This window comes from Rhipicephalus sanguineus, chromosome 1 (genome assembly GCF_013339695.2).
Source record: "Rhipicephalus sanguineus isolate Rsan-2018 chromosome 1, BIME_Rsan_1.4, whole genome shotgun sequence".
In the NCBI taxonomy this organism is placed as follows: domain Eukaryota; kingdom Metazoa; phylum Arthropoda; class Arachnida; order Ixodida; family Ixodidae; genus Rhipicephalus; species Rhipicephalus sanguineus.
In genome coordinates, this window is record NC_051176.1 from 305,091,255 (window position 1) to 305,117,759 (window position 26,505).

At 46.5% G+C, this 26,505-nt stretch overlaps 1 protein-coding gene across 4 annotated transcripts in view; it reads left to right on the forward strand.

Moving 5' to 3' along the window:
* Positions 1–26,505, forward strand: part of LOC119379400 (uncharacterized) — a 297,764-nt gene that overhangs the window by 23,646 nt on the left and 247,613 nt on the right. For all 4 annotated transcript variants that reach the window (XM_037648718.2, XM_037648716.2, XM_037648717.2 and 1 more), the window contains 2 exons: positions 12,696–12,770; positions 24,819–24,953. In XM_037648718.2, coding sequence (XP_037504646.1) covers positions 12,696–12,770; positions 24,819–24,953 — 210 coding nt within the window. The remainder of the gene's footprint in view (positions 1–12,695; positions 12,771–24,818; positions 24,954–26,505) is intronic.

Sequence of the window (26,505 nt, forward strand, 5' to 3'; positions counted from 1 at the left end):
TTGAATACGTTTTTTCTCGCTGCCTTGACCTCTGCAGTATTCTTTCTTGAAGTGTTTTTTGCCGTAAATGCCTATAAAACTGGAATCCCGTTCAGAGCGATTGTCACAGAAAAGGTCACCTGGCAGCAAGCTGTATCAGGTTATTTACAACGCCAATTAGCAACCCTAAACGTTGATGACCCTTACAGAGAGAAAAAATGCCCCCACCTCCCCGAAGGGAATCGTGAGGAAATGCGAATGCATTTCTTGTGCCGAGAGAGGGTACCGTTGCCGTCAGACATTCGCCTTCACCGACTTCTGCCATCGCCTTGAGAGGCGCCCAGCCAGCGAACGGTCGAGAGTGAAGCGCGAGCGGATGGGAGAGTGGGGCGCCAGCGTTCTCGGCTCGGCGTTGGCGTTTCACAGCGGCGTCTCGAGCACACACTTTCGGATGTTCTTGCACGGCCGGGCTAGACCCCACGCGCGCGCGTGCAGTCTAGCCCGGCCGTGGTTCTTGAGAGGCGCCCAGCCAGCGAACGGCCGAGAGTGAGGCGCGAGCGGACGGGAGAGTGGGGCGCAGGGAGGAGAGAGAGTGAACGGCGAGAGAAGGAGCGGCGAAGCACTGCACCTACCCTCTCCTACACTCTCTCGCACCACATGCTCCGGTTGCTAGGGGCGAGGATAAGCGCGCGCGCCCGCAGCTGTTGCTATGGGAGAGGGCGCCGCGGACAACGCCGGATGCCTCACATAGCCCGACTAAGAAATGCATTCACATTTAAAAATTCTTTGAGCCTCGTTGAGTTTTTCAGGCAAAAAACCCGGGAACCTGTCACACCATGAGCCTAGACAAAGAAGACCTGCTTTATTTGCTTCCGCACTACGATTTAATGGCATGTGTTCAAAAGTCATCAGTGAGCATAACTACGAATGTGGCTTCTTCACGTCTACCGTAAAATTCTGAGCAAGCCCCCACCCCCCCTCCTATGGTGAAAGATAATTTGACAAGATTTGAAGAGGGGGGGGGGGGTCTTGCTCGGTCGGGGATCACAATTCAATATTACGGCCGAAGAGCCCCTAGGAATAAAAAATGCACATACGTGCTTCTAATTAAATGCTCTGTTCAATACGCATGCATTCACTGTTTCCAAAACAATGAAGGAAACAGTGAAAATGGCGGGAGGGGAAGGTGGGGGCCGCTTGCTCTGTCGTTGGCGCATATTTCAAATCTCCCGAGAAAAGGAGGGGGGCGCTTGCTCGGGATTTTACGGTAGTCAAATACCCCTAGAATCCTTCTTAGAACTGCTGTCATTCTACTAAAATCCTCCTTCGTTGAACACGAACGTTTCATACAAAACAGAGGTGTCTGCATTGGATCCAGAGTTGCCCGATACTCAGTGAAATTTCAATTTCATAGAAAAAAAAATTGGCTGAAAAACTAAAGGGTATGGTCTTGCACGTGTTCAGATTTGTAGATGATATTCTGATACTTTTTGATTCTGATGATTACTGCCGTGATTCTTTGCACATTCTGAAGGTTTTCTATGAATGTGGCCGAGGTCTCAATTTTACAGTAGAGATGATGAAAAAAAGTTGCTTCAGTTCCTTGACCTTGGAATGGAATTCCATCCCTCTCACGTATGCTGAAGGTACCAACCCCTCTAGTTGAAATCCTTGCTGAATTTCGCTTCCAATCATTCAAAGCTCTTTAAGCAAAGCGTTGCCTTTTCGTGCATATGTGCACCCTTGGGCAATTCATGCAAACATGGCATGACCCAAAGCTTTCAAGAGCAAACCAAGCACTTGCAACAAGCATCCTACCCCCGATCATGTCATCATTCTGGCTTGCGAAAAAATGAGCAGATATCTTAAGAACAGCAAGCAAAAAGAAAACCAAAAAGCATTGCAGTAAGCTCAGACCACTTATAATGTAACCGCTTACAGTGCAGTACCGGCTATAATGCGGATTTTTCTGACTCCCGTTTACCCTCCCATAGAACTCCATGTATACGCATACCGCTTATTGTGCAGTCCCCCGGGAGATGAAAGACCGGTTATAATGCGGCTGCCGGAACATTCTCAGAGATGCGAGGGAGCGAGCGTGCTTCTCAGCGGAGATGCGCCGGCAGGGCAGAGAGCGGCGACGGCGTTACAAAGGAGGAGGGGACGCGGAACGAACGAACAAGGACCGGTGGGAGAAAAAAAAAAGGGACGGCGGTGGGGGGCAGCAGCCCGGCGCGGGTGCGTGGTTTGAGAAGGGGGATTGGTTGCGTGGTCGACGGAGAAGCCTTTGCCCCCTTTCGGCCGCTTGACATGCGCGCTCCGCTACGTACGGGCGCCCGCGTCCGCATCAAGAGCGCGTTACCGCTGTTTGTCTCCGTCGGGAAAATAGTTGCTTCGTCGTAGAGCGCAGATATCGCGCGTGCAACCTCGATTCCCCCGCAAGTAACAATGCTTTGAGACGCGATTGCGTTTTCGCCTTTGCCACCAACAGGCGGACTTACAAGCTTGAAATACTTTTTCAGGATAGTTGCCGCGGCTGTTCTGCCGACAGCGAACCGAAACTTGGTTTCACGCATGATGCCCTCGGTTTAGCTCGCGAGTGCAATCTATTCTATGCCCGATCTCCGTGTTGTCTAGGGCAAGCTTCTTGCGACGGCATGCCAAGTTGCAACGCGCACGCTAGGCCTAACAAGCGCAAGCTGCGATGTCGGCGGCCGCGGACTACAGAAGTTGCGGTTTGCTGCCGAGTCAATGAAACATTTTGCAGTTGTTGCATTCAGAAGGGGTGACTTACATCTCTAACGAAAACGCGGGCGTGCGTGTGAAACACTCGAGTGGTGATTTGTGGTCGCCACCGTTTTCGACATCGCGCACGCGCAGTGCGATACCACGGCGACTTCCCGTGACGGCGCATTTTTTCCGCGTTCGTTATGTTGTCACCGCAGGTCCGCAGACGCTAACCGTTCAACATTTTCAAATGTAAGCAGATGCAAACTTACGTCCCAGTCGCATGCCTCGATAGTCGGAATCGCGCGCCTGCCTGTTGGTCATGTTTTGCACACATGATGCAACCTTTCAAAAATGTTGTTTTGGTTATAGTGCAGATATTAGCGACTACGGCGACTTACGTTATAAGCGGTCTGTGCTTAATACCTTATGCTAACAAGTTAGTGCATGGCATCAAGAATGTTGCCACGTGATACGGTATAGATGTATTCTCCTCACTCCGAAAGCTATGTGGTCTATGCGCAAAAATAAATGAATGCCTAAGCACTGGCGCACGGGCAGCAAGATGCGGGGGGAAGCATGGGTCTAAATTTTTTTAATGTGACGTCGGAATTGTATATCAAATATCACTGTCTTGTGGTAAAACTTGCATTGGGCAGAGTGGAAGGTCTGTCAACATCAGGTTAAAAGAGCACAAATGTTCACTCACCGAAGACCGACCATCTACCCTTGCTGACCATTGTCGCGAGTGTGGCTGCTCCCCTCATTTGGCGACACAATGACTCTAACGCATCACAGACAGAAGATCGCCAGAGAAATGTCGAAGCTTTCCATATCAGAAGGAAAGGAGAGTTGTGTGTCAGCAGGCTGTCGATCACCTTGAGTGACATTGAATTTGATTATCTGTTTAACACTTGTAAGAGATGATTATATCGAAACGCAAGTTGTCCAGTTCATTTCTGTATTTTTATTTTTTTCGGTGTCTTTTTGGCCGACATGGTTGTGATAATCTAGATATTTATATTGTTTCCTTTCTAATAAAAATTTCAGTTCAGAGTCGGCGCTAGTCTTGTTCGCTTCTTCTCTTTCGTCCGTCATTCCCGTGCACACTGCACTTTACGCATGATGAATATGTGCCTTCTCGCTCAAGTTGCCATATTATTGCATGTACTCTGCCACAAAAAATTGGATCGGTCGTTCAGGAATGACCTCTACAATGTAACAAAACACACTTGACCCTAAAGGGAATATTAAAAAAGATTGCATAATTGGTTTTAGTTAACTAATTAAGCAGAATATAAAGATACCCTAATGAGCACCACATGATGGCAAACCATATGTTGTTAAATTTATTCAGTGGCTGTTAACCACTTTTTAAAACAATATTTGGTTCTAGTTAAATGAAACACTCTGTTATATATTGTGTAACCCCCTTAAACACTACTCCTCTTGGAGCCTGTGACAGGGTTCGTACAGGTACTTGAAAACCTTCAAAACCCTTCACTTTGAAAAGTACATATTCAAGGCCCTTGAAGGTCCTGGAATTGTACTCTGTCCTTGAAAACCCTTGAATTTCGGGAACAGTGCAGTCTAAGTCCCCATTGTGACCTGCTTTCTGTTGTAGATTAGTGTCGATGCGGCAAATTTCCATTTCAGAAACAATACACCGTGCGAGTTTGCATGTAGTATTCTGTTTGTTCATGCCTTGTCCTATCGTTCATTTCGTTCCTCACCTATCAGTCACTGCATATTGACTTGCTTTCTCTCTTTCTCTCTCTACTTATCTCCTTATGACTTCACTCTTGTCTCCTGCATTTATGCTGCTTTTTTCCCTGTTAAGCGAGCAGTGCATGTGGTTAGTACACTGTAACAATGTCAAGCATTGCTAATACTAGAGAAGTCTCAGCACCTGTACTAAACATTTGTTGTGTGTCAGGAAATGCTTTAGATGGCATCAAGGTTAGACTTTTCTACAGTATAATAATACAGTTAAAACTTGATCTAACAAAACCCGATTTTACGTAGTTCTCAATCTAAGGAAAAAAACTGCATTCCCCGGCAAGTACTTGTAAGGTTCAAGGTTGTTGTCAACTCGAATTAACACAACTATTTTGGAACTAAAACTGATTTAACGAAGTTTTTCTGAAATAAATTAGTAAAAAAGCGCTAATTTTTTTCTATTGTTTACACAGAACGCTATTGCGTTAAGAATCTATCACCCATAGTCACGAGCCTGGTCTTATTTTGACAAGGTTACGTGCCAACCACGTGCACGGAACAGGGGACTCAACAGTTACGCTGTTACTTACCAGATGGTGCTATGGGTGGTGGTGGTTTATTGTTCCTGACGATGCTCCCACAGAAGCCCTTCCGTGTCCTTTCGTTATTTCATGATTTATGCAACAGATGACACTGATCGTCTCCTCGCAACTTTCTCGCTCACCCTGCTTGCGTAATCACTGCTCTTTTTCTCCCCTTCTTTGCATTTTGGCTGCATGTCATGTTTCACATGAATGACTACCTGGCCAGCATCGCCCGGATCATGAGCCTCAATGTTCGGTATACTTGAACAGACTTTTCATACAAATGCTGGTGGGTGAGCGGCAAAAACCATGCCGTGGTAGATATTGGGTGTCTCAGTGTTACAATTTTAGGTTTTAAAGGACTGAAAAACCTCTCTTGATTTTACAAACTTCCTGATTTAACAAAGTAATGTGAGTGTGGTGATGACTTCGTTAAATTGTGTTTCAAGTGTATAAGTGCGATAAATTTAGTCAGAATATGAAACATTGTTATAGTAAAAAAATAAAATATTCATTTGTATGCCGTTTTTAGTCTTCGAAAAAGCTCTGACAGGCCCTTGAAATTCCTTGAATATCTTTAATTTTTCCCCTTTGAAACCTGTACGAACCGTTCTGTGAGGCTTTTTTGAATGAATTTTTTTTTTGGATGAATACCACTTTGACAGCAGCATAGTGAGTTTAGTCGGCATAGTGCAGCTAAATGTTGTTTGCCCAAAGTAATTACTACCCGACTGATAGTGAGCGAGCCACCACGTGCATTAAAAAAGCACAGGTTTACATTGTAATACGTAAATGATACATATCCATACTACTAGTCTGTAGCGAAAAACAGCTTTCGATTGAGATTTCGCTGTTTTCAGCCATTTTAAATATCAGCTGATGAGGCCACTGATGCTTCTGAACAATGGACAGTTTCTGCTAAACACTGCAATGACATCTCTTATATAACTAAATTGTGGAGCAGAATGCAGTGTTTCCACTCCTGCGCCAACTGTGCCAAACTGCACCAAATTGTATTTACTGCGCCATCCTGATAATATTGCCACGCCCACTTGTTTTATTTTGATGTATTCGGGTTTGACCAGCAATGACGGCCAGCAACGCTCGGCGCTGACCGCGCGGCAGTGTTCGAGAAGCTTCGCTATTGTAGTAGATCACTTTGTTAAGATCGCGCGCAAGCCGCGAACAGCCTAGATTATTCAAGAGCTTGCGCGAACACCAGTGACAAGGCTGGAAAGTTCGATGCGTGATGTATAAAAGACGGCGCGTTACAGCCATGATCAGTTTTTTGTACAGTGTGTATCGCTGTAGTTTGACTTTCCGTTTCCCGGCCACAAGTTCGGCCGAATAAAGAGTTTCTTCTTGGACACGCCGCCTGCTGCCTTCGTCCCCGTCATGACCCGGTGACAATATCGACGAAAATTGCGCCACACTGCGTCAGAGTCTCGTGTTTGGGGGCGTCTATCACTGGCAATCGCACCGCCGGTGTGTCAAAACATCTTGGGGCCGTCAAAGTTACTACCATGGGCCAAGAATTATTCTGCCGAATAAACAGCGCTTGCGTATGCGTGCCAAGTAAGCCATGACGCCATGCACGGTGCTGACTAAGCTTCTGTTCTGCAAGTTGGCTTGACAGCAAAACGCGCTCTCCGCAGAGGCTCGTGACGTCTAGGCCTATCGGTAGCGGCGATTCATCAGCGGATGTCGTCTGTTCCAGAAACTCTGCTGATAGCTCGTTTCAAGTGTCGCACGCCACGTAAGGAAAGCAATGTTAAGTAATAACTACATGTGTGCTGCTAAAATGTCTGTCATCTTCTGTTTCCGGACATCGCGGAATGAAATCAGGGATCATTAGCAATAGATATATGGAACAGTATCGAATTTTCCATGCTTTGCGTCTGTGGAAGAGCACGTGAACGGTGGGAACGCGTTGACACTTTTCCTCAGATATATACTTTATTCATGGATCTTCATCCAGAAGAACTTTTTCTTAATTCTTTCCACCAGCACATTTGGGTTTGTAATCACTCTGCGGTAAATACCCCTTAAAAGGCTCTGCCCTTTCGAGCTCGTGAGTACTAGGGTTCCGATTCGAATTTTTTGCTTGCTTTTTTGAAAAGTCACAGTTTCACAGCAAGGGTGAAGCAGTGAATGCAATAGCAAGGATCCAATCTCGCGTAACTCTACAAAATGCTGGTGTAAGAGAATACGGCCGCTCCAGGGAGAGATGCTCTTTCCGCACAGTCTGTTCGCGTTGAGAGTGCAGCACGTAGACGGGTATATGAGCCGTCCGCACAGATGTCATCGCATGCGCTCTCCGTGCGGCGGAGACGGCCGGCCTGTTTCGTCTCCGTGCGGCGGAGACGGCCGGCCTGTTTCGTCTCCGCTTCGGCCGCATTCGTCACTAGCGCTCGCGAGCTTTTGCCCATGGGTAGAATGGGCGGGGTGATGTTATCGATTTGGACTTTATACGAAAAATAGCAACTACGATGGCAAAAACCCGTCGAGAGTGTCGATATAATTGTTATCAGAAAAAAAAGAAGGAGCCATTCCATTCTGTGAAGTAGATGATAAGTGAAGCTGTTTCGCACACGGCACAGAGGTGACATGATGGAGGACAGAGTGGTATGTAGGGCCAGGTTGTTAATGGCCAGGCTGTTAATGTTCAGTACGCAATATTAATGTGAAAGCCTTAGACCTATGCTCATCGAACACGAAAATTGACCGTCGGCGGCGTCAATCGATCTATGCAAAAAATAATCATCACTTGATGGTGTCGTCATGGCGTCATCGATCGTCAAAACTTCTGACGTCATCATGGCATCATATATCATGTCACATGATGACGTCATCACATGATATCGTAGCCTTACACTGCTTCTGTGATCGGTGTGCCGATCATGAAGGCAGTGCAAAACCATGTGAGGTGCGGAATTAAAGCTTGCAGAGAGGGAGGGGGAGGATCAACACATTGATCGAGAAGAAAAAGAACCTGGCTTTTGCCTTGGAGTCATCTTAGGGGAATGCATTAGGGACAGTGGGATTCTTTAGCATTGAGGCACTGTTGTACGTCGCAGTGTTTGTCTACCGCGTCTGCTGATAACCACATAGATGTATTTAGAGTGTTATTTCATAAAGTACAATTTTATTGATCCGGTATTGGGTTTATCTGCTTTTCTCGAAAATAATCACTGAAGAGGTTAATCCAGAACACTCAACTGCATGCGCCCTGCCCTTATTTTCGCATTATTGAGTGAAACATGTAGTTCTCCTGAGATGATTTTTTTCATGAGATTTGCAATGAGTCAAAATATTTCTAGCTCTTCATAAGAGCCCCATAATAATTATTCAGGTGCTTGAATGTTAATGCAATTTGCTTCTCTAGTGCACTCCAAGACGTAAAATTAGCTGCTCCAGAGTGCTCCCAGATGCAAAATTACTGCTTAAAAGTGCTCCAAGATTGAAATTTTTACTGCTTCAAAGTGCTCCAAAATGGAAATTTTGCTGCTCCAAAAATTGCTCCAAATCAGAAGTCTTTGGTAGCATCACTGAGAATGTTTGTACTGACAAAAAGGTGATATACAATGCACATTGTGTTGGGGAATAATTTGTAGAAATGCAAAAGGATTTTACTCATTGTATACAGGCAACAAACATGCATTGAGCCATGGTACGCAACAGTAGATTTGCAGAACTTTTATCAGCCATTGCAACTGAGCGCAAGAAAGGGGGCAGCACTGTTATTGTTATGAATAGCTGTGCTAGTGAACTTATTCTTATTTTTTATCATTTAGAGGACACCGTATTTCTTGATCTTAGGGTTTATTGGTGTACTCATTAAGGTTTTGCTAGTAATAGTAGTAAGATAACCTAACGGCTGAACAGGGAGATTCCGCAGACCCCTTAAAACACTTTTTCAGCTTCAAAACTTAAATAGCATGTCCGAGTTCAAAAGTGTAAGCGTCTGGGCGTAAATATGCATTTACCTTCGAGCACATAGCTGTCGTTTATCGCTATTCTTGTGCACAATTGTGAGCCATCGCAATTTGCTAATGAGAGTTTCTGATGAATACTTGCATCCTCTCTCCATATGCTTGAACTGTTTTTGCTGAACCGGTAACCATTATTACTTTTGTTGGTTCAGGCAAGTTGTGATAATATTGGCTCGAGTTCAGTTCTGGCTAGCATTTCGGTTTGGGTATGGTTTTCAGCTTGTGTTTGGTTTGACAACCTGAACTCAGTTACTTTTTTTCTGTAATCATTTACATGTAAATATTATTCTATTCACAAGACAAGCATAAGCTACTGACCCGAACGGTGCAGGTTCGATCCCAGCTGTGGCGGTTGCATTTTCGATTAAAGCGGAAATGCTAGAGGCCCGTGTGTGTACTTAGACTTAAAGGGACACTAAAGGCAAGTAACAATTTTTGTCAGAGTGAAAGCTCAATGTATGACAGCGTCTAAAACGGCAATATTATCAACAGCAGTGTCCTACTTACCGAGAAATTAAGCTAAATGTATCACACGATGAGTGCCATGAGCGGTACATTTTGGAAATGATCCCGATGACGTGAGAGAGTCCGACTACAATCAATCACTCGTAATCAAACTAGCTGCAATAAAAAAAGAACCTTCCGTGCATCAAGAGACGTAATAGAATGCTGCTTGTTCGTTTCTGTTTGATTCATGAAAAAAAGAACCTCTTTGGCGTTGCCATGGGGAACGGCGAGCGTGGTTCAAAGGTTCCGTTTTCGCCGAACTGCTCTTCGCCCGGCGCCCTGCTTCGCTCATGCGGTCGTGTCTCAGTGGCAGTTTCGATATCGCGTACTGCTGCGTGTGTTTTGCGTGCTCGTGAAAGTCGCTCTTACAGAAAGTTTGACAAAATGCCGCATGCATGTGATGTTGCCGGATGCCTGAAAGGTGCACGTCGCCAGTGCACGCCGCCGTGCAGTGAAGGCGGGCAACGTTGGGCATGGCAACAGTGACGTGCGAAAGACCACTTTCAGGCGGGTGATTTGAAGTGTGCTAACGCGATGCGGACCACTAAAACATGATTTTATTTCAAAATAAGCACTTCCTTGGCACAAAAGTAGCACTACGAGGTTTCTGGACCGCTATTTCAACAATCAACGTCGACTTAATATTTGCCTTTAGTGTCCCTTTAAGTGCATGCCAAAGAACCCCAGGTGGTCGAAATTTCCGGAGCCCTCCACTATGGTGTGCCTTATAATCATATTGTGGTTTTGGCTTGTAAAAATCCAAAAATGGTTATTATTATTAAAAACAAGCCTGAGCTTGTATGGGAGATGCAGTTTTACCATTTGTACTTGGCGCGAGCACTAGCATGCCTGCAGCCATAAGATGTGGCAGCCCGATGTGTTCCTGTTCTAGCACTGTGGCCTGATAGATGCACATGTTTTGCAGGCAAACCTGAGCACTTTGTACTTGTTTCCTCACCTGAAAAGCTAGTCACGTGGTTTCTATTGTCTGCACCACATTCAACATCTCACTATGATTTCGCTTTTGTATTTTCATTCCGTAGCTCCCAACCTTTGAAAACTTGCTGTCCATGCCCTGCTATTTTCACTCATGCAACATTAGTAAAAGTTCGCTGTGTCATGATGACGTACAGCCACCCATTTTTTAACCTGAACGCGCGAGCTTTGACCGCCGAGTTGATAAGTGCTGTATAGCGGAGCAAAGCGGCGAAATGAACGAGAATATGCGCATGCGCGCAGTGAACAGTCTGGTGCAGCTTTCGGCTGCCAGGCTGTTTTACAAAACGGACCCAACCCCGCCTGCTTTTGGGCCCCGTTATCATCATCCTTTTTTCTTTTCTGAATGCTGCCATAAAGTTATACAAAAAAAAGGTAAAGTGGTTGCGCGTGAGAGGGATAGCATAAGCCCACTGATTATATGTGCGTATCAGCGTTGATTTTTTTCATTTTCTTGTGGTTCACACAGCACTTTCCTGGGGCAACAGAGATATCTGCCATGGCAAGCCAAAAACAGGATGAAAAAGCAAGGGTGAAAAATCAGGTGGGGTTGGGTCTGTTTTGTATAACAGCCTGGCAGACGAAAGCTGCACCGGACTGTTCCCTGCGTGCATGCGCGTATTCTCGCTAATTTCGTCGCTGTGCTCCGTTATGCAGCGCTTATCGACTCGGCGGTCGACGCTTGAGCGTTCAGGTTGAAAAAATGGGCGGCTGTACATGCAACCCCTGATGCAATGGAAGCATGCCTGCATGTAAGCAGCGCTGCCTCCCCTCACTTTCTTCTCGCCGCAAGACTGCTCATCTAATATTATTTTTAGGTTTTTCCGTTCGCTGCCTCCAGGAAACCAAATCATCATGCCTGCACATCGTTCCTCTTGCCACCCGCACCGAAATGCTGTGTATCTACCACGTGCACATACGACCACCTATCAACGTTCATTTTTCCTGCATACTGCCGGAAAATGGAATGCCCTTCCATCCGATATTGCCCTCATCATTGACATTGCTCAATTCAAAGCTGCCATTGAAGACCATCTTTCAAGTCATGAAACCTAACCTGACCCGCCAGTTTTTTCGTTCGCCCACCCCTCATGTAATGTCTCATGTGGGACCTTTGACGTATTATGAATAAATGAATAAATGAGAAACTGCTACGATGTGCTACGTAACTGAAGCTGCACTTTTGCATATAGTTGAGGGTCATTCGTATATGAAAGGCTGCACATTGTTAAGAGACTGTGCTCTTGGGTACAAGGTCCGTGGTACGATATGTGGCACTACGAAATTTTGGGATTTTTCCCAAGTGTGAGCGATACCATCTGATAACAGCTTTTTTTTCTGGTGGTAGACAATGAAATACTTGACAATGACAATGAAAAGAAAGATAGCGAAAGAGAAAAATTCTTGGGGAAAGAAATTTCTTGGCGAGGCGAGATTCGAACCCGCATACCCACGATCCAAAGTCCAAAGGTCTTAACTACTCGGCTAGCCAGGCACGCTAGCAGAGCATAGCATAGCCTTGGTATAGTATAGTGTAGCAAGGGGGAAAGGGAAGTGAGCGTGAGGAGGAGGAGATGTGTTGGTGAGGAGGAGGGGAGAGAGTAAAGCGTAGCACAGAAAGAATGAGAAAGAGAAATAGAGAGAGAGAAAAAAAAAGATAGAAAGAAAGAGGAAGCAAACTTCGTGTTGTCTAGCGACCAGATACCACACCACCTGGCCAAGCCACGCATGCGCAGTAGCTATGCCATGCCCACTGATGGAGACCTCGCGTGCAACCTCTATAGTGCATATCCTCTGCTCTATAGTGCATAGCATGGCTGCGCCTGATCATGTCCAGAGAGTCATGGGGCTTCCTAAGAAAGCGTACTCCCGAGGAGGAAGTTGCGCATCTCGAAGCTAGACGTGTTGGTTGACTAAAAGTACGAGTGGCGACCGGGTCCGTGCTTCGCTGTGCCAAGCTTTGTGCGACTTAGTGCAAACTGCCTGCATTTTTTTAGTAATGCATCAGTTACCCTTGTGAGGCAGTATTTTGTAACTGTAGTGACATTATTGACTGAAGTAATTGTAATTCCGATCAGCTACTTTTTTAAATTTAATGCGTACAAGTCTGGTTCGGTGTCTTGCTGGCCTAAGCTGTAACTTTGCTATTGCTGTGTGGTTCAATTAAGAATGCACTCTTTTTTTCTCGCAGTTGCTGAAACTGTGCTGCACACAGTTCTCTTTGTGCTATGATCTGCCCTTGGTCCAGTTGATGCTAACTATGCAGGTAGGTGCCTGTGGCGAGTTCTGTGAACTCACTTGTGTCTCATATTTTAAAACACACCTCACCAAGTCTGTGGGTTTGGTTACACACTGGAAGCTGTAAGGCACTGTTTAGGGAGCATAGTGTTATTATTTAGGGAGCAACTTAGGTACAAGAGAAGTGGTGCAGGTTTAAATTTCATTCTAGCCAAAAAATTCTTGTTCACATTTGCAATTATGCTCGGCACCCTGCTTGAAAGTCTCTGCACATACATTTTTTCATGACAAAAGGCTTTCTCTGTATTGTGTACAGGCTGTAAGGTTGCCTGTTTAATGAGAAAACACAAATTTGTGTGTGCTACTGCTCATTCCATGAAAAGTAAAAAAGAAAATGAGGGAAGCCATTGTTTTTCTCATCATGAATTGAGCCGAGGCAGGTAGCGTGCACTAAAAGTGCATACGAGACAGTGGGATCAATAAAAGTTTTCCAAGGCAACAGCAGCACATGTATTTCTTCAGTCATCATATTATTTGAACTATCATATGTGCATAAAGTAAGGTTCTACAGGGCTGAATTTATAACAGTAAAGTGCCAAGTGGCTGTGACTATGATGTGTTAAAGGGGTCATGAACCACTTTTCCAAGTAATGATCGAATGACCTCAGTATCGGAGTTTACTGCCTCCTGAATCGATTGCCGCAAAAACTTCTCGAATCCGTCAAGAAGGAGCGGAGTTACGGGGGTTTGGCGCACGCTCTCAGCGCTTTATCTCTTTTCTCGTGCCGACGAGCACACTGGAAGCTAGACAGGGAGGGATGGCACGGGGGAAAGAAGTTACGTCAGCGCGCGTCATGAAACGCGATCGCTCTCCCGCTGTGATTCGCATGCGCGAGTGCGGCTACCGTGTAAAGTTAGCAGACTGAGGAGTGCGGCGCGGGCAAGTGGCGGCACCCCGTGGCAAGAAGCTCATGCGGCTATAGGCCAATAAGCATGCTATATCTCTTGCGACGTAAACTGGCAGATCCGCGACGTCAACGTGCAGACGCCCCGCCCACCGACAAGAGTGAGAACCGGCCTCTGTTTGAAAAGAGGGCGCCTGAGGAAACGGCAACTTCGCGCTCCGCTTGTGGCCTTTACGCGGCGCGGCGCGCACGACTGCAATATTTTGCAGAGCAGTTCATAGCCGTGTCAGCTTTCCGCAGGATGTGTTTTTTCAACAAGCCCAAGGGGTGCTTCATGACCCCTTTAAAAGGAGCAAGCAAAGGAGTATGAACATGGCTGTCTTATTTTCTTGTTCAGGATGCCGTATTTACTTGCATAATGATCGCACTTTTTTTAAAAAAAAATTGACGCAAATTTCGGGGTGCGATCATTACGCAGGGTAAATTTTCCGCGAAATATTTTGAGCACCGAAAACGCGAACAAGTCGCATATCGGAATTCTTACGATAGCTATCATGAACATAACCAAAAATAAAAGTAGAGTCTTTGTAATAAATGCACACATTACGCAGGAACTACATGCATTGCATATTGCCCTTTATTTTTTTTATTCACTGACCCCCTGTCACGAATTTCGGGTGGCCCGGTGCGATGGACTCAGTCAAAGACTCGGTTATTGGCAAACAACATTTATCAAACAAAGCTACGAGATCCCAAAAATATACAAATATACAAAAATGACAAGCAACAATAAGCAAACTTAAACAACCTCTTCAATCTAAGCATTAAATCTTTCTCACAGTCCTCTCCTGCTAACATAGGTTCACAAGCCTATCATCACGATCGCTACTTCGTTGCGCCGCTCTTACTTGATGCTTTCGACCTCGTTGTGCATAAGTCCAGTCACCGTCGATCTCCTCCGCGAGTCGCCCTCGACTATCTTGTGTGACAAGTTAGCCGTCGCCTGTCAACAGAGGTCGTCGTCCACCGAGGCTTGCCTGCTAGAACCGTTGGGCCTAACGTCGTCGTCGATTCCTTCGCCCTGCATGGCGTTCCATCGCTGACGTGGCCCTCCGGGGACTGCCTTCGGTGGCTTGCTTCGGAAGGGGTCTTGCGCCGGGAACGTCCGTACTTGCGGGGCGCGGTCACTGCATCGCCGAGGTGCCTTGCTCGAACGTCGTCGATCTCGCCAGCCTCACCTCGGGACGCCCGCGTCACCGGCCGCAGACCCGAACGCCCGTCGCTGCCGTCGCCAGTGCGTCTGCTGGCGATGCGACCTTCCTTCGCCGAGCCCACGAAGACAATGCCAGCTCATTGCTCTTCGTCCTCCTTCATAGCTCGGTTCGCGTGCCTCGAGCTCTGTGGAATATTCCAAGCACGCGCTCGTGCCGCTTCGAATGTCTTGAGGACTTCTTCGTCATCTTTTTGCCTCCGAGGGGCTCTTACTCATGACATACGCCCCCTTTTTCCAAGAGTTTTTTTCTCAAAAAACTGCTTCTTGTCACCATCTATCGCTTGCCATAACCTTGTTCAGTAACTTCGCACATCCTTTTGCTTGCCTTGTGTTCACACTTGTGTTCACTCACTGGTCATCACAACGCACTTACGGAAACACATCCCAAAACACTACACTGAACCCATTACAATGTCCAGCGGTTCACAAAAAGCAGAACTACACACAATACGCAGCCTTCACTGTTAAAAAATGTTCAGAAATTCATGGTTCACAGAGCACTACTCAGAATAAAGTCACCCGTTTCTCTGCATATAACTTATTACACTTAATTTTTTTTTTCACAGAGCAGCCACCAGTTCGATACGACCTACTTAAACCTATGCTTTTTCACGTTCCGCGTCTTCTTCAACTTCTTCCTGCATCTATTCACATGTAGTCTAGAACGCTTCCTACAGCTGCTGCGATAGGTCGGCGAACTCACTCATGAGTCGACTCACTCAGACTCATATCGAGACGTGAGTCTGAGTCTGAGTAAGTCCGGGTGAGTGAAGTTTTTGTGAGTCTGAGTCCGAGTGAGTTCGGTTGGGAAAAATTTTGGTGAGTCTGAGTCTGAGTGAGTCCGGTTGAGGAAAATTGTGGTGAATCTGAGTCCGAGTGAGCCCTAAGGGCAAAATATCTTGCATGAGTGAGCCTGAGTGAGCTCCACATTTTTTGCCGACATATGGTCCTATCTACTCTACTTCAGCATTACTATCAGCCTTATGTCGGCTCATGTTTATACTCACGTATAGTCCCACATACTTCAACGCGCTACCGCTCATACGTCAGCTCAATATTTATTGATCAGAGGCGTGAGTTGAGGAGGGAGAGGGGGAGGAAGTGCCTTGACCTCCCCCCGCAAACTCTTTCACGGGAAGTTACTGATAAAAATATCTCGTGTGAGTCATCTCTTTCAATAAAAAGGTCCTTACTGAACTGCAAACTCAGATAACTCGTATTTGAAGGTACGAGATCAAAAGATGCGAAGTAGCGCACCGATTATGCGAGATATTGGCGTTAAAGGGCATTGACATTATGGTAGAAAAAGGCTAATTATAAGCTAACGGACTCATGATTCGACTCACTCAGACTCAGATCGAGCCGTGAGTCTGAGTCTGAGTGAGTTCGAGTGAATTATATTTTGGTGAGTCTGAGTCCGAGTGAGTCCGGTTGAGAAAAATTATAGTGAGTCTGAGTCCGAGTGAGTCCGGATGAGGAAAAGTTTGGTGAATCTGAGTCCGAGTGAGCCCTAAGGGTAAGACATGTTTCGTGAGTGAGTCTGAGTGAGCTCCACATTTTTTGCCGACCTATGGCTGCTGCCTGCGTTCCTACTCTTAATTAGCCGAGGCTTCTTCGGATCCACTTTCCCAGGCTGCGTCCTACCTAGATGTCTGTTACTGGTTCCTTGACCCAGTCTATTTTCAGCCAGGTAATTATAAGATACTTTACGCGTTTTCGGAGCATTCTTTTCTTTTCGTCTTACGCGTCTGCCATTGGCAACTTTGGCGCCCCTCCTCGCGTTCTGCTGACAAATACGACCAGTTTTAGGTGCTTTCGGTAGTGTCTCCATTTCGTCCAGTTTTAAGCATCTAACACCATGCGCTTCCAGCATGCCGTTAATCCTGCTACCATCTGGCATTATATCTCGTGAACGCTGAATTCTTGTTCCTTCAACTGGCATGCACATCAGCGAATAGCAATGTTCTATCCCTTTGTTGCCTGGATGCGTCGCGTTCGCTTGCTCCGTGCCCTGTTCAACAACATCAGCATGCTGTTCACTAACCGTGGCCTTACTCCAACTATAGGCAACATCTGAGGCCTTTTCCTTCAGCTCATTACTTAAATGAGTGCTCTCATTTACCCTAAACGCGTGCTCGCTACCCAATTGCTCAACTGAACAATTGCTCATGAACATCACACATACTAACTGCTCTTGATGGAACCTCTATGGGCATTCCTTCATCCACTCTAATGCCCGCTGTGTCTCGAGCCAATCGCGATTTGCGTTCTAGCAGCTCCTTATCTCTAGCGTAGGCTTCTTGAGCTTGGGCGCGTTTTGCCTCGAGTCTATCTTCGAGCTCTTTTCGCGCGAGCTCCCTCTCTTTTCGAACGCGCTCTTGCTCTATTCCAAGAAACTCCAACGCCTCTTCTTTTGAATAACCTCGGTCTCTCGCTAAGCTCAGAATCTTGACGAAGTCCATTGCCAGAGCTGCGAAATCCGTAATGGGCAGGAAATTGAATCCTGGCAGGCTCGCCAATTGTCACGAATTTCGGGTGGCCCGGTGCGATGGACTCAGTCAAAGACTCGGTTATTGGCAAACAACATTTATCAAACAAAGCCACGAGACTCCAAAAATATACAAATATACAAAAATGACAAGCAACAATAAGCAAACTTAAACAATCTCTTCAATCTAAGCATTAAATCTTTCTCACAGTCCTCTCCTGCTAACATAGGTTCACAAGCCTATCATCACGATCGCTACTTCGTTGTGCATAAGTCCAGTCACCGTTGATCTCCTCCGCGAGTCGCCCTCGACTATCTTGTGTGACAAGTTAGCCGTCGCCTGTCAACAGAGGTCGTCGTCCACCGAGGCTTGCCTGCTAGAACCGTTAGGCCTAACGTCGTCGTCGATTCCTTCGCCCCGCATGGCGTTCCATCGCTGACGTGGCCCTCCGGGGACTGCCTTCGGTGGCTTGCTTCGGAAGGGGTCTTGCGCCGGGAACGTCCGTACTTGCGGGGCGCGGTCACTGCATCGCCGAGGTGCCTTGCTCGTACGTCGTCGATCTCGCCGGCCTCACCTCGGGACGCCTGCGTCACCGGCCGCAGACCCGAACGCCCGTCGCTGCCGTCGCCAGTGCGTCTGCTGGCGATGCGACCTTCCTTCGCCGAGCCCACGAAGACAATGCCAGCTCATTGCTCTTCGTCCTCCTTCATAGCTCGGTTCGCGTGCCACGAGCTCTGTGGAATATTCCAAGCACGCGCTCGTGCCGCTTCGAATGTCTTGAGGACTTCTTCGTCATCTTTTTGCCTCCGAGGGGCTCTTACTCATGACACCCCCTAACTTTCATTCAGAGTTTGAAGCGTCACTGGCGTCAGTGTCGTCGCCGCTCGATTCCCTGTTGGAACCGGCAGTGTCATCACAGTCGCACAGAAGGTTATCTTCCGTTCTGTCGAGCGCGTTAGATACGCCTGTCTTCTTGAAGCTGTTGGCGACAGCTTTGCTCTTGCCAGTTTTGGTTTCGCGGAAAGCCCGGCGCGTGCTGTTGGTAGCCATGAGCTTCTCACGCTGATTTTTCCAATACCTAATTCTGATTTCGTCGACACCGAAATGCCTGCCGGCAGCGCGGTTGCCGTGCTCGAGCACGCAATCAACCGCCTTCAACTTAAACACGGCAGTGAAACTCGCGTATCGCCCCATCATGAACCGGCACTCAAACAAGCCCACGAGGCACATCTCGACAACGTTTCCTCTTGCTGTCATGAAACGCCCTGTCACACGGGGCAACTTAAGTGCACTTTGAGCGAGTGCACTTCGCCAGTAGTGTCATTTGCACGCTGTCACACAGGAACGCTTAGTGACACTCGCTGCAAAGTACACTTGCCGGCAAGTGCGTTCGCCAAACTCACTTCGCTCGCTGCGACGGAGTGTCTATCCTCGGCAGCAGTGGCTTGCAAATAAATACGCTAATGCAAAACGCGATGATCATGGTATTTTTAAACCATCGTTCTCGTTATTAGGAATACTGCCATGTATTCAAATAAATGGTACTGTAACAAAAAACCTCGCTACTCTCGCCCTCGGGCAGTTTGCGGTCACGTCCGCTAGGGGTGTGCGGGAGCACATGCCGTGCAATGGCCACGTCCATCATGTTGTTTACTTCCTTGCACATGTGCAGGTTAGTCATTCTTTAATCGTTTGCGATGGCGTGTGCCACGGGTGCCACTTCCGCGAAGACAACGTGGTCCGAAGCAGAGACCCGGGTGCTCATACGCCTTTGGGAGGAGCAAATGATTGCTGCCAAAACACGCTCCAAACGCCCGTCACCACTACGCGTCCCTTCTGCACCACTGCAGCGGAGACAGCCATTTTTGTTTTCGATTTGTCTTGGATATGATACTGTCTTGTCTCGGCTTGCGATGACCAATGACGTTATGCGGTTGCAATATTTACTTCATTTACGCGCAAAGTTCATTGTAAATTATGTTCATGCCTATAATAAGCAATTAAACTGCGAGCATTGCCAAAAAATAACAAATGTATGTTGCGCTACTGAACCACCAATTGCCACTGTCATCATTTCCAAAGCACACTTCTCTTTCTCGTGTAGCAGCGCGCCGCCAAAGTGACACTCAGTGAGCGTAAGTGCACTCGCTCAAAATGACACTAAATTTGCCAGTGTGACCGGGGTACATACCACAAATGCAGCAAGCTACCACCGAAACATCAAAACGAACCGTCGATCAAAATTAACGACAAAATACGGCCGCTGCCTCGCTCTCTGCGTGCGATGGGGCTGTAAAGAAGGTAGTCTATAACTTGCATTTCTTGTTGAAGTACGCGCCGATTGGAAGCATCAAGAGCAAATTGCAACCGAAGCGAGGATCGGTGATGCTGCCATGTTGCCGGAAATCGTCACACTCACTTTCGGGCGACAAGCGATTTTTTTGGTTTCCCAAAAACCTGCAACGCGACAAGCGACGGCGATGGATGGCCCTCCGCGACAGCAAATCCCTGTCACTCATCTCCGTCGCTCAAAAATCGCGTGCATGCGGTTGGGCCTTAACACTGCGGGATATCAAAACCACGTGATCAAAGCAAACATGGCGGCTGGCGGAGCTAACAGGGGGAGGTTACTCCGTATACCTCCCATAGGACGCCTTAATTCATGACGTCAGCGCTGGCAGCGCCAAACGTCCCTTCAGTTAATATCCTGGCGGCTGGGATTCAGAGACTCGAACGGCAGAATGGCGGCGCACACGGTATGCGTCGTCATGGCAACACTAACACCAGCCGCGCCTCCTCTCCTAGCTCCCTCGTGCGCACCGGGTTTTTTTCTTTTTGTTTTGTTTGCGTGCGCTGGCTCCCTCTCCCTTTCTTTTATGACCCCCTCGTCCGCGTGTGCACCTTGCAGCGCGCCGGGCCCTTTTTTTTTTTTTTTGCATCCACTGCGCGTACTGCGCCGCGCGTTCGTTGCGTGTTTGAATGTGCGCAAACACTGCAGTCGTGCAGCATGTGCCAGAACGCAAAAGAATGAATTGCACTCACAACACAAAATATCTTTGGTCTCGTTTTATTGTCCTCGTTTCCGAAAATCAACATTTTCATCAAATGTGGTGCGATACAGGCTCAGGAGATTAACAGAAGTTATCAACAGGAGATTAACATACACGTGTTCATGATCACTAAACAACACGAAAGTTCTTGGCAAAGTTAAGAACTTAAAGAACAGTGGAATAAAAAACAGAACATAACACTAGGGCGCATATTCAAAAACACAATTTTTATACTGAGAAAAGTGCAGAACAGCTTCTGATATATGCGCACGATATTGCACAAAATTATCATAACTAACAAAATTGAACATTCCTGGAATGCAAAAACAATGAAAGCAGTTGAAATACCTAAAAAAGGAATAATAATGTAAAGATCATTTTAAAGATGTCAAAATGAATGCCACATATAACACAACTAATATTGGCCGCACTTTATTGACTACATTTCCAAAAACGTTGATTTTCATATAACTAGTGATAATGAACGCGGAGAAAATGAACGGCTGATATCGGATGATTCATGGCATTTCTTCTTGAAGTGCGCCGATTCTGCAATTCTTCAGCTTTTCTCTGGGCGCACCGATCAGCTGTGTTGCGTTCCGAAATACACCCTGAAGAAAAGGGCAAGTTTCAATCAGATAAAGAGCGCCGTCGACTCGTGCAAAAGTGAACTCGTTTGTTCGTCTCAGAGCAGCACAAGTTTTCATGCATCTACCTAATGTCTCTCAAACGTGGTTATGGACGATGGCGAGTAATTAACCGGAGACAAATGCAAAGCACACGCTCAAGCACGCGGTTCTGTGAGAGTTGTAAACCTGTAACTATAGTTACGTCGCATGGGCTTCATGTCCGCTGCTTGTTCGTATAACCATTTAAACGCAGCGTTGTGCCCTTTTCAAATCAGTCATTTTTGAAAACATTAACTGAACCCCCACTGCATAGAACAGCTACTCGGTATGGACGTGAATTCAAATTGACACAATGAAAACCGCGACTCAAAGGGCACGCTCACCTGTCGTTCTTTTGGGGGCCGGCACATATATTCCGGGACTTGTTCTGGAAGTATTCGAGCAACAAAGCACTATTCGAGCAACAAAGCACAAAGCGCGAGTCGTAAAACATCGCATCGCACAAGCACACAGCGAGCGAGCACCATGAAACGGACGAGCGACGACGGCTAACACATGCCTTATCAACGCCAGACACGAAACTTTCTAACGGATTTCAAAGTCGGCGGCGCCAGCAAGGCGGCGGAAAGCGCGCCTCCCGCAGGAAAGGGAGTTGATCCCACCAGAGAGGGGGTTAAAGAGAGTTGGGAGGAAAGAGACGGAACGCAGATTTTAACTCTGATCCCAGTCAATAGATGGCGCCTCAATTTGCCATACCGGTCACGTGGGTTTCTTTCACTAGCCTGGAGCTAAGCGAACGCCTTTTTTCTCGTAAGTCATGGAGGTCGTGAGTGCGTCATGCGTGCCAAAACAGTTTCTTCCGTCGAAATAATGAATTATTTCGTTTAAATCGGTAAATTTGCGGCAACAGCATAGCCATGTTTAAAGGACAGAAACAGAGATGGGCGCGTTCAGCTGCCACAGACGTAGAAACACATGGCGGGCATGTGGTGAAAACTACGGCATTTGTCTTTACTGCTATCCTAATACCGCACGCTTCCGCCAAGGGTGGGCAAAAATTAGGAATCTGTTTGGTGCATGCAGTTCACTTGGTGAGTCTTGAAGAGCCACTTACGTAACGTTCGACAGATGGTAAACATGATGATCATCAGCTAGACTTGGCACACGACATATCGCTGCGGCAAGTTCGGGGTGCGATCATTACGCGGGGAAAAAAAAATCGAATTTTGACGACAAAATTTAGGGGTGCGATCATTACGCGAGTGCGATCATTATGCGAGTAAATACGGTACTATCATTTCATAACGATATGATGTACATTGGGTAGAATGTTGTATCTGCTTATGACATAATAATTTGAATGTTCTAGAAACAGGCATGCCAGCTATTCATGACTGTTTTTTCTAAATGTTTTGTTTGCGCCTAAATTTTGCATAGAGGTGATGTTTCTTGGCGCGTTCAGTTTAACGCTTTCACAACCATAAAAAAGAAAACTGTACCAAATTTACTGAAATTTTTTTTACGCAATTAGTAGACCTTCTTTTCCTGAATGAAATGGCACCATTATTTCAATTCAATGGCATTCCTTTATTTCCCAAGTTTCGTGAAAAATAGCTTGAAGAAGGCTTCACTGCATGGCTTGAATGTCATCAGACTCCTCAGATGAGAAGGTGTCACGTTGCGTTTCTGCACATAACTGTACAGTGCTGTTGTCTGATTAGGAGTCATCAAAACACTTTCTTTTATGCGTGCTTTCATTCCCTTGTGGCGAGATGGCAGCCATGTTGTATGCTGGGACCGAGTTCTTGAAGGTCGCAATACATAATGAAAGGCGAGACACAAATGGCACAACAAAAACACTTGTGTCCATCTAGTGTCAGGAATAGTAGTCTGTGTTGGTTCACTATGTGGCAAATTTTCGACCTTGACGACTGGAGTCATCATTGGTTACATTGGTACAAAATTTCGTGATGGCTATAGACGTATTCCACCGCCCCTACGTCACAAAAATGGGGTGGCACTGTTGTCGGGCATTTAGTTTCACGCGGTAGTGAAAAGTCGATGTGCCTACCGTAATTGCTGATGTGTTTTTGCTGGCGCGTGTGTTGTTTGCCATCATGCAAAGAAGAAAAAACGGTGTACCGACGAGCTGCATTGCGGTTACGTATGCAGAAAGGCACAAGGAAGGTGGAATAAGTTTTTGTTGGTTTTATTTTTACGAAGGCCGTTGCAAGAAATCGGGCAGCTGTAATATATGCGAACTCACCTGCCACGCCAGCTGATCGGTTATGTGGCAAATATTGAGCTGTTGGTGCGGCTTGTTTTATCTAAGAAAAGCGATTAGCTTTGTCAGAAGTGTGTCATTGTAATGTCCTGTGCAACATTTTTTGGTATAAGCCTTGTGTGTAGCCATCGAGCATGTTTACCTCAGAGCACAAATATGTAAGCGGTGTGGATAGCTTTGTCATATGCGGAGAATTCATCACGGTTGCAAACTGTGGCAGTCAGACAGGTCAAAAGGATTTTGTAGTGCTCACGTGATCTAAAAATGCCGCTCGGTTCATTATTGCAGCAGCGATCGAAAGGATCGAGCACGGCTTTCCTATGCTTTTCTAAATTGTATGTGGCTGCGATGACTCACCTGACACAAATCCATTGGGCGCACGGCTGTTCTGGCTGCGATACGCAGATTTACATGTCTGTCGGACTCCGCAGACAAACTGCGCGCGTGAAACGTTCCGAGTCTATTTATGGGCTTGTACACCTTTGCGGTCTGGATTTGAGTGTAAGGGTAGAGCCGCGACCCGCAGTAGGCGAACCTGACAGGTATGTAGCAGCCTTGTCCACGGCATGTAGTAATTGTTTATACCTTATCGCAGCCATATCGTCGATGAAAGTGTCACTTAAATCACCCTTCACGTTTGCATGAGTAACTAACCCGACACATTTGCTTATGTGTGAGGATTTATCGTAGTGATTATGGACTTGTTTGTAATTTTACTCTGCGCATTTTCAAGGGTGATCATTCTTGCATTAGTTAACAAATTAAAACATACACTTGTGCAACAATGTCGACTTTTCGTGAATTAATCACATTCATGGCGCCACGATACCTGATGTTTTGGTAAGGTTCTCAAAGGTAGAATTGCATGGCAACATAGTTTTAATATGTTCATTTCAAAGTCCTTCTTCGGGCCACTAAAGCTTCCTCTTGCAAACACACGGGAGGTGCTCCATTGCGCAGTGCTCTGAGGCAGCTTTGCAGCTGTTTCGCCAGTTGTCACGTGATCCTAGAGGGTGGTGCGGAGGTTTGGGCTGGGCGGAGGCTGCACGTCGCGACGTTGCCTAAGTGCCTAAATATGTCGACAGTGCCTGCCGCTGTTTGCAAACACGTAGTAGGTCTATACTCATCAATGGTCATTAAGAGGTGAATACCTAATTTCAGAACTTTACTGCATCACTTGTTTCATTCAGAAATAAATTTGAAGCAGACATCACATGCAGCTATGGAAATGTTGAGTTTTGCTGTGGTGTTGCTGTGTATTGTTGTGGAGGCAAAGCAAGATGCATGCCATGTTTTTCTCATTCCAGCTTGTGCAAAATTCTGCATATGGCTTTTACACTCATATGTGTTGCACATTTTCGAAAGTTGAGATTTAGTTCTGTACTTGGAAATTTTCTGTGAGCATGCGATGGTAATACTAAGCAGCATATGTGTATCGAAATGCAGGGTGAGTTATGCAGGGAGGCCTGGTGGCAAGCGCTACGACTGGAAGTCATTCAGCGGCTGGCGCATGGTTTGCACTACCCCGAGAGCCAGCAGGCCTTGAAAATCTCGTGGCTGGGATCAGCGTTGTCACAAGTGGTGGGTGGCTGCACGTAACTTGATAAAGCTTTTTTTTTTTTAGGTGTGTTTGTGAGCAGTATCTAAAAATAAGGGGTGCCTTAGTAGCTGTGGGTTTTTTGCAAGATGTTGGCACAGGAGTGTGTAGAGTTGGGCTATAAGGCTTTAGCAGACTCCAGTTTTCTATCCAGATTGATTTGAAATACAGAAATTCTCTATATAGAGAACCACTGACTTTATTTGGAGGCACTTCAGACACGTAAAGTTAATGTCTACAGACCATTGAAAGCAAAACCTTGATCTAGGGCATCGTTTTTACAGTACAAAGTAGTAACTTGCTGGTAGCTGAGTTTAACGAGTTATGTGACATGCTGCTTGCATCAAATTGCACTAGACACTGATGTCAGAAACACCGGTCTTTCGTGCCCACTGATGTGATAGCTGCACCAATTGGGCCAAATTGCACCAAGAGGTGAAACCTGCTACATCCTTCTGCAGTATGGCAAAAGTCTCATAATTTGCGCCGAGCATGCGCCAAAATGGTGTTCTCGTGGTCTTTCCGAGAAAAAGAAGACCGAATGTGCTTGCGAACCATATTGAGGTTAACACTAATTTCGAGTGGTCATTGGAGCATACTGACGAAAGATATGTATTGAAGTGGTTACTATGCGCAGCCATGTTAAACAATTCAGACTGCCTCATACTTTGTAAATAGTCTTTTACTACTACTACTACTATTACCACTACTACTACTATTTCTACTACTACTACTACTACTACTACTACTACTACTACTACTACTACTACTACTACTACTACTACTACTACTACTACTACAGTCGAACCCACCTATAACGATCCCACATATAACGATCTATCGGTTATAACGACCATATTTGGGTGCACGTACGATTTTCCTATGCTAACCATTGAAGCTGCGTCCACATATAGCGAACATTTTTCAAAGCCTCCTACCTTTACAACGAACACTTCAGACACGGTCGCGGTAAAAATACGGCGCATATGAAGCGAAAAAAAGTTGAAACAGGCCTTCTAAAGCGTGAGAGGGGCGCGTGCCCCGCTCCAGTTTACTCGCGACTAAGATATTCCTGATCGGCGAGCACCGCACGCAGATTTCGGACGCTACGAGCGAGGTCGCTCACTTTCCAGCCTTTTTCTTCAGTGGCAGAATGGCAGTGATGAAAAAAAAAGATAGTAGGCAGCATGAAGCCTTGCGGTCAGCCTTTGCACGGTGACCTTTCCTGACGCCGTTCTCTGCAGCTACGACCACCTACGATGAACCAAACAATGCCTTGGAACACAAGAAGGCATAATTAAATGCAAGAAGTGATAACCGCGATAACTTTCCATCACTGCGTCCCTAAACTCGTCGTCGCCACAATGTGCCGCAAAAGGTCGTCCGTCTTTTTGGTAACGGCAGAGACCGGCCGATCGGCGATTACGACTTCCGCGCGATTGCGGCGATGCCTTTGCGGATAAGCATCAGAAAAGAGCGAAGGCGAGGTGGCGGCCGTTGATGAACGTCCCATTATGACTTATAGCCGACAACCTT